At 40.4% G+C, this 13,869-nt stretch overlaps 1 protein-coding gene across 1 annotated transcript; it reads left to right on the top strand.

The window, feature by feature from the left end:
• Positions 1 to 19: 19 nt before the first annotated feature.
• LOC135077357 (coiled-coil and C2 domain-containing protein 2A) lies at positions 20 to 5,811 on the top strand. Its single transcript, XM_063971881.1, has 11 exons — positions 20 to 578; positions 880 to 2,715; positions 2,787 to 2,980; positions 3,058 to 3,178; positions 3,325 to 3,502; positions 3,573 to 4,208; positions 4,282 to 4,605; positions 4,679 to 4,756; positions 4,831 to 4,991; positions 5,079 to 5,196; positions 5,626 to 5,811. The coding sequence occupies exons 1-11, from the start codon at positions 172 to 174 to the stop codon at positions 5,809 to 5,811; spliced, it is 4,239 nt and encodes a 1,412-aa protein (XP_063827951.1). The 5' UTR covers positions 20 to 171.
• Positions 5,812 to 13,869: the final 8,058 nt, after the last annotated feature.

The raw sequence follows: 13,869 nt of genomic DNA, 5'->3' as shown, positions 1-13,869 counted from the left end.
CAAAAATTATGGTATTCATCATTAGCAAAGTAAATTAAGTTTTAGCGTAATCGAACGCATCCGACATTTTGACGATTGCCATGACAACTTTTGGCGGGACACAACCAAAACATTGGATTTGGCTTCCACGCCGACTGGGATACAAATACTTAGATGGTTTATTTTTAAAATATGGGCGAGAATATAGAATTACAATCGTTTTCGAAAACAGGGAACGATAGTGACATTGAAGAATATCACGAGATAAACCAAGAAAATCTTCAAGAGACTGTACTTTCTCAGGAAAACTACAGTCCGGTGAACGAATATGACTTCTTTACTAAATACGAGTCGAAGTCCTCACATAAAGTGGATCAAAAGAAGAAGAAAAAGGCCAAACACAAAAGGGAAAAGGAGCCAAACTTAATCGATATTATTAATACAGAGCTGGCGTCAGTTGCTGTGCCTGTATCTGAAAATATTATTACGATGGTAGACGTCGATGAAAAAGAACGAAATTACAGCTATTTGGTCCGAAGTCCAAGCACACAAAGTTTATTTCGCAAATCGAGACCATTACGTTTAGATTCCGAGTATGGGTAAGTAAAGTAGAAAAAAAAGTATTGAACAAGTGACTTATAGCTTGATTCCATTTAAGATTTTTATGAACATTTACCTACCTACTTAATAATAAGAATAGAATAACGTTTATTTTACTTACCAAGCTTTCAATAGAAAAACTCTTACCTACACCTTCCCGCCATAATTTTTTAACCCTTTGAATGTCACTGGCGATAGCGTTTCTTGAATGTGTTTCGGCTAAATAAATTATTATAATAATATGCATTATTGTAAGTAATATCATAAACTTACTTACCAACATACCGATAATTCATACAGATGGAGCCATCAACAAAAAACTACTCACCTCAGTCCAATATTCCCGAGGGTGCTCGAATATGCAGTTACTGAAGAACACTCAATACCAGTTCAATACGTTGACCCAGTTCAGTTCCGAGACCTTGCATCAGGACAGAATACTGACGATGAACAGAGTGATACATTCTTAGATATTACCATAAAAGATATTATTTTCATTCATCATCACTTATTCCCCCTAGAAACTATGCTTTGCGCAAAACTCGTCGACTGTTATGATGAATACAGTATGTCACAAATAAAATTAAAAGAACTTAATAAAGATATAAGAGTTAACAGAGAAACTAGGGATACACTTAAACAAGATTTTATAAAAATCAGTCCAAATAAAAAGGAAGATATCAGATTTGATAAAACTTTGAGAAAATATACAAGTAATGTTCTAAAATTAAAAGAAGAATATCGAGAAACCATCAGAAGACAGAAGAAAATTATACACAGGTCTATATCACTTTGGTCTGATATCGAAATGATCCGTGATAAAACGGGTCACGTAGAAACACCGTATTTATTAGAAATAGTAAATAAAGACCTGGATGAAACAAAATTTGAAGAAGAATGGACAGATGCGTATAATGAAGAGTTCAACGACATGCTAGATAAAATAGAATATGAATACGTTACTAAATATATGGAATACAAAGAGTCAAAACTTGATGAAAATGACGATAGTTCGGAAAGAAAAAAGAAACCAAAATTAAAAGTCGATGAAGAAGAAATGAAAGCTATAGTGGAAGAGATAGTTGGTATTACGGTTACTCGTGATAAAATTGATATGATCTTGAAGAAAGATACCAGTATTTTATCCGATGGAGCTGGAAAAGATACATCAAAATTCAATTACAATTTCACTATTTACGTAGATGAGGTGTTTGTTTGTCAATCAGAAACTTACACATTAGTAAAAGATTCCTTGTTTGAGGTCCAATTCACGGAGTCATTTTCTGTACAAATCCTTCCTAAGAATGAAGTCTTGACCATAGTTTTATCCGAGAATAATGAAGAGGTTTCTACTATAAATATCTTTTTGTATGAAATAAAACAAAATACTGCAACTGCGGAGTACATTGATCAACTATTTGTTTACAAGAATATGGTAATCCAACCGAACCAGAAATATGTTGGGAGTGGCCACAACATAAAAGAAATAATAAAAGGTAGCAAAATGAGACTTAAAAGTAGTAACCAATTTGAAGGCAATTTGCAAACAACTTGTAAAGTCGGTATGAAAATGGGCTGGAATGAGAAACTAAGTCAAAATCAGAGTGAAATATTTAAAGAATCTATGGATATTGGCAGAAAATTGAAAAGATTAATACAAGGCATCGATCAACCGAACGTTGATTCACTTCGAGATATAATTGGTAAAATATACGGAAAAGATATCGGGAACAATGATAAAGTCACAACAGTGCTTCAAAATCTTTGTAAATCGAAAATAAAGACTGACGATAAGTTTGCCGTTGATGAAAACGACCCTGAATTCATAAGACTTAAGTTATTACATTTGAGAAATATCGGTGGGTTTACAAACGTTCAAAACAAACTGGTTCCTCTTCACGCAAGTCAGATTTCTACAGAACTACTCAACTGCCTACAGAAGAGTAATGACAAGGATATAGACGTGGAATACATTACCGATAAATATGCGCAAATGGACCCGATTGAGCTTCAAAGGTTCATTGGGAACAAATACGTTGAAAAACTAAACGAAAATATGTTGAAGAATTTGCATGAGCATCTCATGAAGAAAACACAAAAAGATATTGTAAGAGATTTCAGGGAGTTATCATTGAGGTTAGTAAGATTTAATTGTTAAAATGATAGAATTATTGGCTAAAAGGTTATTCTACATTCATGTTTTACAGAAGTTTCTTTTCAAGTCAATCCAGCATAGGAACTATAGCAGCTTTACCGAGAAGTACAAAGCAGCAATATCTAAACGTATCCATTGGGCAGGATCAGGAGATTCATTTAACAGTTCTAAGAGCCTTCAATCTCATGGACCGTAGTTCCGTAATTTTGTCAGAAGAGAACGAAGACGATAATTGTACAATCGCAGGTAAGATTTTAACTGTATTTCATGTCTAAAAAAATATTTAGTAGTTAAAAGAGACTCACAAGAAGTTTTATCTTTAGGGTTCAAAGTACGGCCTTTGAGACCGTTCGTTCGGCTTAGTTACCACGGTGCGTCGGTTAACACAGCCACTGCTATCGGCTGTCATCCAACCTGGAACCAGACTGTGAAGATAAAAACTAAGCAAGTACTTTTTAGAATTCAACAACATTTCCAATGCATAGATATAATTTAGGCCCCAGTAATGGTCCTTGTAGGACACTTGCCTAAATAAAGTCTCTTTAACGTCATTACATCAAAATGTCGTGTAAAATTTATTCGCGTTTCAGACTCCAGCCACTCTCATCTCTTTACATAAACATATTCGACGAATACAAAGCTAATATGAATGAAGGTAATTCCGATGACGATAATACGTCACACGGCAAGACGGTCCAGTATCGGTACAGCAATAGATGGCTAGGGACAGTGCAGGTGCCGATGCATGCAGTATTAACTTTAGGAGTGGTAAGTGGAAATGATGGTATTACTGAGACAATAGTAATAAAGTGATTAAATTCATTGATCAACATTCCAGTTACGCGGCACATTCAAAATATCCACACCTCCGTTACTATTCGGATACGAAGTCTTACAAAACAAAGACAGCTCTCAATCTCTGATCCCAGAAGTAACTCAGCTGCTTCGGAAGGAAACTTCCTTTATCTCCCTCCAAATATCCACTAGCCTCTCTCACTTGGGCGGACTGCAGGGCTACAACCAGCCTATACCTAGCTCTGCTGACGACGACGGTTTGATCAAACATTTGAACACAACAGTCACGGAATACATAAATGATTTTCCGACAAGGAACATAAAACTAACATTCATAGACAGTTGTGGAAGGAATAGATGCGTGACGCAGTTTCTGCAGCCTATAACTTTGCCAAGTTTGGAGTATTTTCCTAAGAACCCTAAAAGTTTGAGAGCAGAGTCAGCTTTATCGAAGAGTTCTGGGCTCTCAAAGAGTTCCTCGTCTAAAAGTAGTGGTGGAAGAAAGAGAGATGATCCAGAGAAGAGTCCTGGAAGGGAGGAATCGCTGTACAGTGGCCATGATGGGAGTTGGAAGGGAGATAGTCAAATGGCTAAGATGATGAACGCCAGTTTGCGGTATGTTTCGCTAATTCCTTTGTACGAGGAAACGGAATCTCACGTAGTGACCTTGATGGGTGTGGTAAGGAATCTTTAACTTATCGAAAATTTGCAAACCGAGTGGTTTTAACAAATAATAAGACTTTCTTTTACAGGAACTTCTCAAAGTCTTGATCGGTTCTCCATTGGACCATACAATCCTACTCTTCAGCTATTTCCTTTATCTCGGAATCAAATGCTGGGTAGTCATCGGCCAAGGTTTGCCAAGAGGCCAGAGCAGCTACGTCCTCACGCAATATGACCTCACCACCCGCAGAAATGTGTTGGTCACCGACCAGTTGTTCAAAAGGGGTGGCTTCCTGAACAAAGGGGATGGGTTTTTATGGAATGTGTATGATGCTACGACAGGGGAGAGGTATGAGCTAAGAGATGTTAGTTGCCCGTTGAAGACTGTGGATTACGTGTTCGATAATGAAAATGTAAGGATTACATAAAATAGGTGCCATTTTTGGAGAGAAAGTATCAGTATTTTACCTCAAAAATATGTTTCAGATATGGCTGAACGTGCAATCAACACAAGATTGCGCAGGAGTCTCGTTTGACTTCACGAAAACGTCAAATTGGTTGCCAGTAAGTTGGAACCAATAAATAAGATCTAGAGTACATTTTGCAGTTGTTTTTTCTAAATAAAACCTTGTTCCTAGGTATTCAACCGGACCATATTCGTGATGAAGCAGCCTCTGGCTAACGATCCTAGCCTGTACAGTTCTCCAGCTGATGTGACCGCACTCAGAGAGTCATTGGAAACTAAGATCAAGGCCAAGGTGCAGAAGTGGCGCCCTCAATTGAAGACTATTTGGAACAGGTACAAAACAACAATATGTAATAACAATGGACAATAAAGTAATAGTCAATCAAGAAAGTCTGCTTATGCGTATAGAGACCATTTCAGATACTGCAGTGGTTTACTTCGTGAGATGCTGCCTCATTGGGAGTATTGGACTTTCAATCCTTCGGAAACTAAGCCGGGATTCAGTCAGCGGCTAAAACAATTGATGGTTACATACAGGGTGAGATATAAAAAATAAGAATGTACTAAAACACTGTTCAGGTAGTACACAGGTGCTATACCCTTGCAAATACCGAACCCAGACATGGAACTCTTCACTTACTTAACTGTTGTTGCATTCTTGATATTCTTAAAAGTGGCACCAAATTAAATGTCAATCTATAAGCCTTGATCACACGTACCGAGTAAACTTTCAAACCGAGAGCACTGTCTCGCCCGAGTACTCGGTGGTATGAACATTACGCCGAGTGCTCGGCGGAGCGCTCGAGTATGTGACTCGCTCACCCAACTGTCTCGACCGAGTAAACATTTTACTGTCTCGCCCGCGTTTACTCGGTCGGTACGTGTCATTAAGGCTTTATTCACCCATATGGTACTGTGTCCCCAAACATGATATGAAGTTCAAAAGAGACTGTATCAAATATTGCAGGTGTTCGGCTTTCCCCTGAACATGGCGTTCGCTCGCGCATCTTCTGTGGCGGCGGCCGTGAAGGCGAGCGCGCTGCACGCGAGCGCGGCGCCGGACGCCGAATTCGCGCTCGCCGTCGAAGTGTACGCGTACCCTAACAACGTTCTCAGTGTGTGGGTGTTTCTCGCTACTATTAGTAGAATATAAGTTATGAAAAACTTGCTGTTTTTAATTTATAAACTGTGCAGGACGACTACTAATCGGCCGAGCGGAACCCTAAAAAGATCAAAGAAACCGCAGTAAATACGTATACGCAACTATAGCTATAGATATGTAATAAATCATCGGCGCTCGGCAAGTACCAAAAAAGACAGAGACAGCGCGAGCGCGCAAAGGACAGCGATAGCACGCGCGCCCGCAATAACCGCCCTTAGCGCATACGCAATAAGGTTCATATCCGGACACCTTATTCGCTGGGTGCGAAGTACTAGGTGGGGGTAACATAATCTATCGCAGCGCTCATGGTGGTCAAAAGTAGAAATAATGTTAGCTCTGTCATCAGATGTATCTGTCAATGGCAAAGCGATTCTACTTAATACATTTTAATATCATTAATTAATCGCATGAAAAGGGTCCTACTGGGAACTTAAATAAAAGAGTGGACTGTATTTCGATAGGGCTGGTTTAATAGCCGTTTACAATTTGGAAATAACTAGACTATACAACGTGGTAGTACAAAAATGAGTCACAGTATAGTTGTTGTGCACAGATGTTTGCCTTATGATGAGAGCGTGAATTATTGAACTCTGCCCTTGTTTTGTTCTGAATTCTTCTACATCTCGGACTTGTCCAGCCAATACCAACAACTTTCCTTTAAATACGGTTTGTGGTTGGAATTTGATATTGTAACACTCACAAACCCGGTCTTCAAAACAATACTCATTTCGATCTGAAAACGATATTTAATTTATTACTAGCGATACAGGAACATTTAAATATATTTACTGTTATATAATGAAACCGTTAAAGTAGCTTTTTCTTTTTGTTTTACTGTAAAACTACAACTATAAATGAAGTAAACAAACCCTGACACAATCAAAATTAAACACATTTTTTGGACTTACCTCATTTGATTTGAATGACCAAAATGATTTCAATACCTTTTTTCCACCCAAATCGTGGTATCACAACAATTTATTAGTCGAAAATATTTGTTATTTTTTCATTTCGATATTTTTTCACAAATATACGACCTAAATGTCAATGTGACAGAGCCCACAAAGTTGTAGACGCTAGTTGGCGCTGTAATCGTGCACAGAGCCAATAGTTTGTTTACAATGGACATGGCGCACAATTTTTGTTGAAGATGCCAAAAAATACTACAAAAAATTAGAATGAATACTGTATTTTTACTTTTTTGATATCTTTAAAAATGACTGAAATATTCAAGCTCAAAGTGCGCTCTTCCGCTAGGAGCGATTTTCCGCGCGGATTTTGAAAATGTGACGTAGTAACATGAAAAGCTGCATGTAAGATATTATCTGTGTACAATGGTTAGAATGGTTAGTAGGGGAGCCGAAGCGGGGATTTCGGGACTTACTAAAGAGTGGCAGACTAACATACAAGGAAATACTTTGTACCTGGTTGATTACCTTTAAGTATGAATTTTTGATATAAAACGGCATTCTCCAAATCTCGGCCTCTCATCCAAAAAATACCTCAATTAAGCCCAAATTTGAGACCACAGCCAAACTTTGAGTGACGATGGAAACTAGCCTAGATGGAGGACACATGAAATTGAACTTCTGCTTCTTCATTGATAAAGACTTATCATTTACCATACCTTATCATTTTGTATTCCATTTTCAAGTCACTTTTTTTTTCGCTTACTGTTTAAACAAAACGTGGGTTTTTTTTTAATCTCAGGTCTTTTGAACGCACATCTGAACGATGTCTGGTTTAATTTCTTCAGTTACTCCGTGACCATGGCGCTTGCAACAGTGCCGAAATATTGGAAACTCAAAACTAAGGTACATGGTAGCAATCCCGTCAGTAATAATAATAGGAAAATGTCTTGAAAAATAAGTAAATCGTATATTACTTTATGTAACTAATTTTATTATGTATCATACTTATAACTAATCACTTCATTCAGAACTAGAAAACGATTCCAAGGATTCCACTTTTCTTCAATAGATGATCAAGATAAAGAGGTATTTATTATAAATTGCTCTTCCACCATTTCAATTACGCTATCTTACATTTTTTTTTTTTTTTTTATGTGATAGGAGGCAAACGAGCAGACGGATCACCTGATCTTACTTGATGAAATCTTTTTCAATTTTATTTACATGGTCATAACATTTTCACCATTCCTCTGCACCAATTTGTGAGGTACACCTGAAACCCCCGATAAAGCAGCTATTATAAGAATAATATTTAAAAAAAACCCTCCTTCTGACGCAGTTAGGTAATAAACTAAATGTATCCAATTTCACTCCAACTTACTGTCAACTCAACGACGCGCTTTAAAATCAAAGATTGACTTTGAATTATGCCTTATTTTACAATACACATTGAAAACAATATGACTTGCTTGAGCTTTTTCGACTTTTTCACAAAAATAACAAATAGGCATGAAGAGATTACAAAATTTCTGCAGCGACTGACAGTTCACTTGATTTACTTTGACAGGTGACAATAAAGCCTTAGACATTTGCCATATGAAAGACACACTTTTCCAATATTTTTGTTTGCCATGAGATTCTGGTACACCTATACCTATCATTAAATGAAAAGATAAACTAAACTTTTTCAGCACAACGAAAATCTGCTTTGGCGCGTAGCAATGCAACGTGACAACTGCAGTTCGGACTTCTTTATGCGTCCACTACACATACAATAAAATTCGAACTATCGCACATTTTTTCTTTTTAATTCTAATTCAGTAAAAAATGTTTTTGAAACCTTCATTCAAAATTCAAAAGTTATTATCATATGACAGAACTTATGACCAGACTATGTACATTGAATAAAATATTTTTCTTTTTATCATCAAGCTTAGCAGTCTAATAAGTTACTATGACACTCGAGTTAAGCCACATTCAGCACCATAGCCTCCCCTTCTACAAGGCCCTCTACAAATGTCAAAACGTCAGTTAACCCTTTTAGTACCAGTTCTTTTGTTTTTGAGAAGATGTACCCAAATTTTTATATCAATTTAATTATAGTCCAGTCGTTTGGTACAAATTAACGTGGTTACCTGGAAAGTGTTCCGGGAGTTTTGAAAATTGGTGATTAAAATAGATTTCGCTATGCTCTCTGTTAGTTAAGTGTGATTGCCGCGCTCGTTGCGAAATTAGAAAAATGCTGCCTTAAAGAAGATTTTTGATAGTTACATTCTTTCCTATTTCGTCGTTACAGCCAAATGACGTTCACTGCTGGACAAAGGCGAGAGGCCTTTGGGTTTTCCATAGGTTTTTCATAATGAACAGTCCTGCGCTGCCCGCATTCAGGTTCTTCCCGCGACCTTTACCAGATCATCGGTCCACCTAGTAGGAGGCCTGCCCACGCTACGTCTTCCAGCCCGTGGTCGCCACTCAAGAAATTTTCTGCCCCAACTCTGTCTGTCTCTACGAGCTATGTGTCCCGCCCACTGCCACTTGATTTTAGCAATTCTGCGTGCTATGTCGGTCACTTTGGTTCTCCTGCGGATCTCCTCATTTCTGATTCGATCACGCAGGGAAACCCCGAGCATAGCCCGCTCCATCACCCTTTGGGTGACCTTGAGCCTTCTTATGAGGCCCATAGTAAGCGACCACGTTTCAGAACCTTAAACTTTCCTATTTATTTCACGACTAGCTTTTGCCTGCGGCTTCACCTGCGTGAAATTTAGTGTCACAGATCGGCATAAATTATAGCCTATATGTTAATCTGGGTTACAAACAAAACAATAATATTGTACAGTTTCAACAAAATCCGTTGAGTACTTTTTGCGTGAAAGAGTAACATACCTGAGACACAGGAATCTTCCTAGTTCAGGTATCAACCCACCTACATTCTTACTTTTTGTTTTTCCTGATTGTTTGTTATCATAATATTATCTGTTATGTTGGTGAGAAATAAACATTACTTTACTTTATTTTAAACTTCCAGACATCCAACCTTTCGCATTTATAATATTAGTAGGATACAATTATGTAATGTAGAAAAAGACAAAAAAAAAATGTGTACTTCAGCAACGCGAATTTTTTTATACTTCAGCATATTTAGGACACCCGGCAGCGTGTCCTGCCATGATTAAAAAAAAATATCTCGCAATTTAGCAGGTACATTAATTTGACTGTTTCACAACTCTAAATCTATTTAACTTACATTACATGAAATTTATCACATTTATCTTAGCTTGTCTATGTCCCAAAAATTATAAAATGAAAAAAGTAGTTGTCAAAAACCTTTTTAAGGCGGATTTTTTTCAATAAGGCGGGCGCGCGCGTGGCTATAAACGAGGTCACAAAATTCGGAAAGAACATAGCGAAATCTATTTATTCACCAATTTTCAAAAATTCCGGAAAACTTTCCAAGTAAAATTAACAAATAACTGGACTATTTACTCGTTATTGAGCACAGAGACACAAACTTGGTTATTTTTCCAGAAAATTTATATTTAAGTGCATAAATGTAAAAATGGCTTCATAGTGCACAAAATTGGCAATAGGTGGCATAATAATGGTTACTTTTTTAGCGCCTAGTTTGAAATGTGATTGAACGATGACAACTAACAACAGTTGTCAGTTAGGTAACATTTTATTTTAGTTGGAAAAAGACAAAAAGTGGTAAATGGGTTAACGTGCGGGGGCTGCAAAATCATGTTGTGACGTCACGCGCGAATATTGGAAATTTTTGAAAATTTTAAAATGTCCGTAAACTTCTCGAGGCTCTATCTTCGGTAATACTGGATGGATTGAGGTGAAATAAAAACTAGTGTAATGTGTGTGATCTAAACTTTAAATTAAGTCATAATTTAACTGAATATTACAACTTATGCGTGTTGTCCATTCCCGCGAGTTCGAGTAAGTACTTGCGTATTCCCGAATACGGGCGGACCGCGTATGTTTCTAGAAAATAGGCGGGATTTTATGGGTATATAAACCGGCTGCCGGGCCGCACCAAGTATAGTCTTCTCTAATCAACCGAAGAGAATAGTCTTCTGAAATCAACCGAAGTGAATAGTCTCAAGACAGTCTCAAGAGCGCATAGTGAAGATAGTGAATAGTACAACGACTACAGCATAAACCTCGGACACCGTTATAGCATAGCGACTTCGGATACCGTATAGACCGGACTCCTACAGCGTGTGACATCGACCGCACCGTGTTCACCGTATAGCGTCACACCGCACATAGTATAGAAGCCACGAGGTACGAAGACGTGGCAACGATCCACCACCGATTATAGTATAGTTGTGCAGCGATTGGAGACACCGTCAGCGGAGCTTCTACAGTCTACAGTCCACCGCTCTCCGTTTCACCGCATCCGTACAGCCCACTCCGCTTATTCACTCCAGTCATCAGTTATCTGGCCTCCGACAGTTCCGTACAGTTTTTTAGCCGGATAATAAACTGTCCTGCATAATTTTTCTGGTCCTTCGAGCCGGATCGTTGTCGACCTATCTTGAAGACATAGAACCTTCGAGAACACCGAAGCGGCCTTCGTGAAGTGGCATAGTATAACACAAATAGAAGATGCCTGTGACAAGATCGAGGAAAGGCAAGGCGAAAACATCGCAGCCAGCTACGCCACCCATGACGCCACCACCAGAAGGCGTGACGTCATCACAGCAGTCCACCGTAACCGCACAGGAGGAACTGATGCATTTGGAGCCTCCATCCGTAACAGACGTCACAGGAGAAGAACAGCACTCGACGGCTTCACCGCGAGAACCACTCGCGCATACCGATTGCGCCCGTCGACTAGCCGAGGCGGAGGCTGAAATAGCCCGCCTAAAGTTGGAGCTTGCCATCGCCCGCCGCAAGCTTGTAGAAATGGAGTCCGACGAAAGTGAAGACGACTCGGTATCTTTGAAAGGAGATGGCGACTTACAACCGCCATCCCCTGTAGCCGTTACCGCACCGCAGCCGACGTCATCAAACCAATTAATAGACTTGACGGAACTCGCGACAGCCATCGCAACCGCAGCGCGCACCGGACAGCAACTACAGTATGTGGCAGAATTGCCGAACTTCAGTGGCGCGCATTATGATTGGCTGGCCTTCAAGGCAGCCTACACCGAAACCGCGAGTTTTTTCAGCGAGATAGAAAATATCGCAAGACTCCGGCGGTCACTTACCGGACGAGCAAAAGAAGCCGTGACCTCTTTGCTCATAGTGAACGTGAAGGCGCAAGACATTATGCGCACACTAGAAATGCGCTTTGGCCGTCCGGATTCCATAGCTCTGTCCGAGATTGATAGTTTGCGAAACCTACAGAGACTCGTCGACTCGCCGCAACAGATTTGTGTGTTCGCCAGCAAAATACAAAACAGCGTGGCAACACTTCGTGCACTTGGGCGGACACACTACTTGTACAATCCCGAAATAGTTCACAGTCTAACAGAGAAGCTTACACCAGCGCTTCGGTACCGCTGGTACGACTACGCCTGGGAGCATACAGAAGAGGAGCCGGACCTCATCAAGTTTAGCCGCTTCATCGAGCGAGAGGCCGAGAAGTGTGCCAAGTTTGCCACTCCCGAACCGATTTACCACGAAGACAGTCACAGTAAACCACGTGCCCAGCGTGTCTTCCACGTAGAAGAAAAGAAAATAGTGAAAAGATCGTCGTGCCCAGTGTGCGACGGCAACCACACCGTTACCGACTGCTACAAGATAAAGAAAGCCGATGTCAGCGAACGCTGGGAAATCGCAAAAGAAAACCGCCTATGCTACCGCTGCCTTCGTCCCTGGACAAGAGCACACAGATGCCCAGGGATACAGTGTAGAGTTAATGGTTGCAGGAAAACGCATCACAGAATACTGCACCATGAAACCGTCGCGCCTACAGAAAAAATACACGCAATAGTTTCGCCTACGCACGTCAAAGAAATTGCCGCTACAAATCGATCAGGCGCTAATAGAAATCGAAGCTCATCGCGTAACCGGCGGGAGTTATCGAGAAATAGAAACCAGCGAGAGTCATCGCACCTTCCATACCGGCGGGAGGCTTCGTGGCGTGAAAATAGAATAGAAGAAAAGTATAGAAACTTCGACAACCACACATCGTCTGTATCACGCCAAACTTCTACAGAAGAGAGAAATTGGAGAACAAAGACTCCAGTACCGGCGGGAGACACAGATCCGCAACATCGTCACCGTAACAGTTATCTCCGTCATCGCTTCGTCGGGCAGAAACAGCTGCCGTCCTGCTAGCTATTTTTTGCACCGACGAGTCCGTCGCTGCACGGCGGGAGTATGTGCAGGACGACTACTAATCGGCCGAGCGGAACCCTAAAAAGATCAAAGAAACCGCAGTAAATACGTATACGCAACTATAGCTATAGATATGTAATAAATCATCAGCGCTCGGCAAGTACCAAAAAAGACAGAGACAGCGCGAGCGCGCAAAGGACAGCGATAGCACGCGCGCCCGCAATAACCGCCCTTAGCGCATACGCAATAAGGTTCATATCCGGACACCTTATAGTTTGTTTACAATTCCCGCGAGTTCGAGTAAGTACTTGCGTATTCCCGAATACGGGCGGACCGCGTATGTTTCTAGAAAATAGGCGGGATTTTATGGGTATACACCACTAAATTTTTATCACCGGAAAAAAAAAATCTGGGTAATGAGTTATTGATACTGATCCTATTTATGCAAAAAAAAAAGTTAAATAAAGCTACTCAAAATTTCATCCCAAAATTGGTAATATTTGGACACACGCGTCGCTAGCACTATTTACGCTCAACGCAAGGCCGCCCGTTACTATGGAGAGAGATGCGACGTTGCCGGCCCGACGCTTCCTAAAGGCGGCGGTGTACGTTTGTTGTGCGGCCATTATCACCCGCGAGCCACGAGCGAGAGGGCGGCGCGGGGCCGCGGCCCGCGCCGCCCTCTCGCTCGCCCGGCCGCCGGCGGTCAGTTGCGCGCGCGCGAGCTCTTTATCGGTCGTGAAGTGTCTTGTTAACATTGTATCAATCAAGTCAATAGTGTCGTGCAATTATTACGTTGTCTTACCAATTCACCTCACGTGAATACGTGTTAATGATACGT

This window comes from Ostrinia nubilalis, chromosome 13 (genome assembly GCF_963855985.1).
Source record: "Ostrinia nubilalis chromosome 13, ilOstNubi1.1, whole genome shotgun sequence".
Taxonomy (NCBI): domain Eukaryota; kingdom Metazoa; phylum Arthropoda; class Insecta; order Lepidoptera; family Crambidae; genus Ostrinia; species Ostrinia nubilalis.
The sequence above is the reverse complement of the archived record's forward strand: the minus strand, read 5'-3'. Positions and strand labels throughout refer to the sequence as shown.

Bases quoted from the DNA above. Each gene is read 5' to 3' on its own strand.
- LOC135077357 (XM_063971881.1), top strand. From the start codon at position 172: ATGGGCGAGAATATAGAATTACAATCGTTTTCGAAAACAGGGAACGAT. The intron at 2,981-3,057 runs GTAAGATTTTAA...TTTTATCTTTAG, and splicing joins CGATAATTGTACAATCGCAG to GGTTCAAAGTACGGCCTTTG. The intron at 3,503-3,572 runs GTAAGTGGAAAT...TCAACATTCCAG, and splicing joins CAGTATTAACTTTAGGAGTG to TTACGCGGCACATTCAAAAT.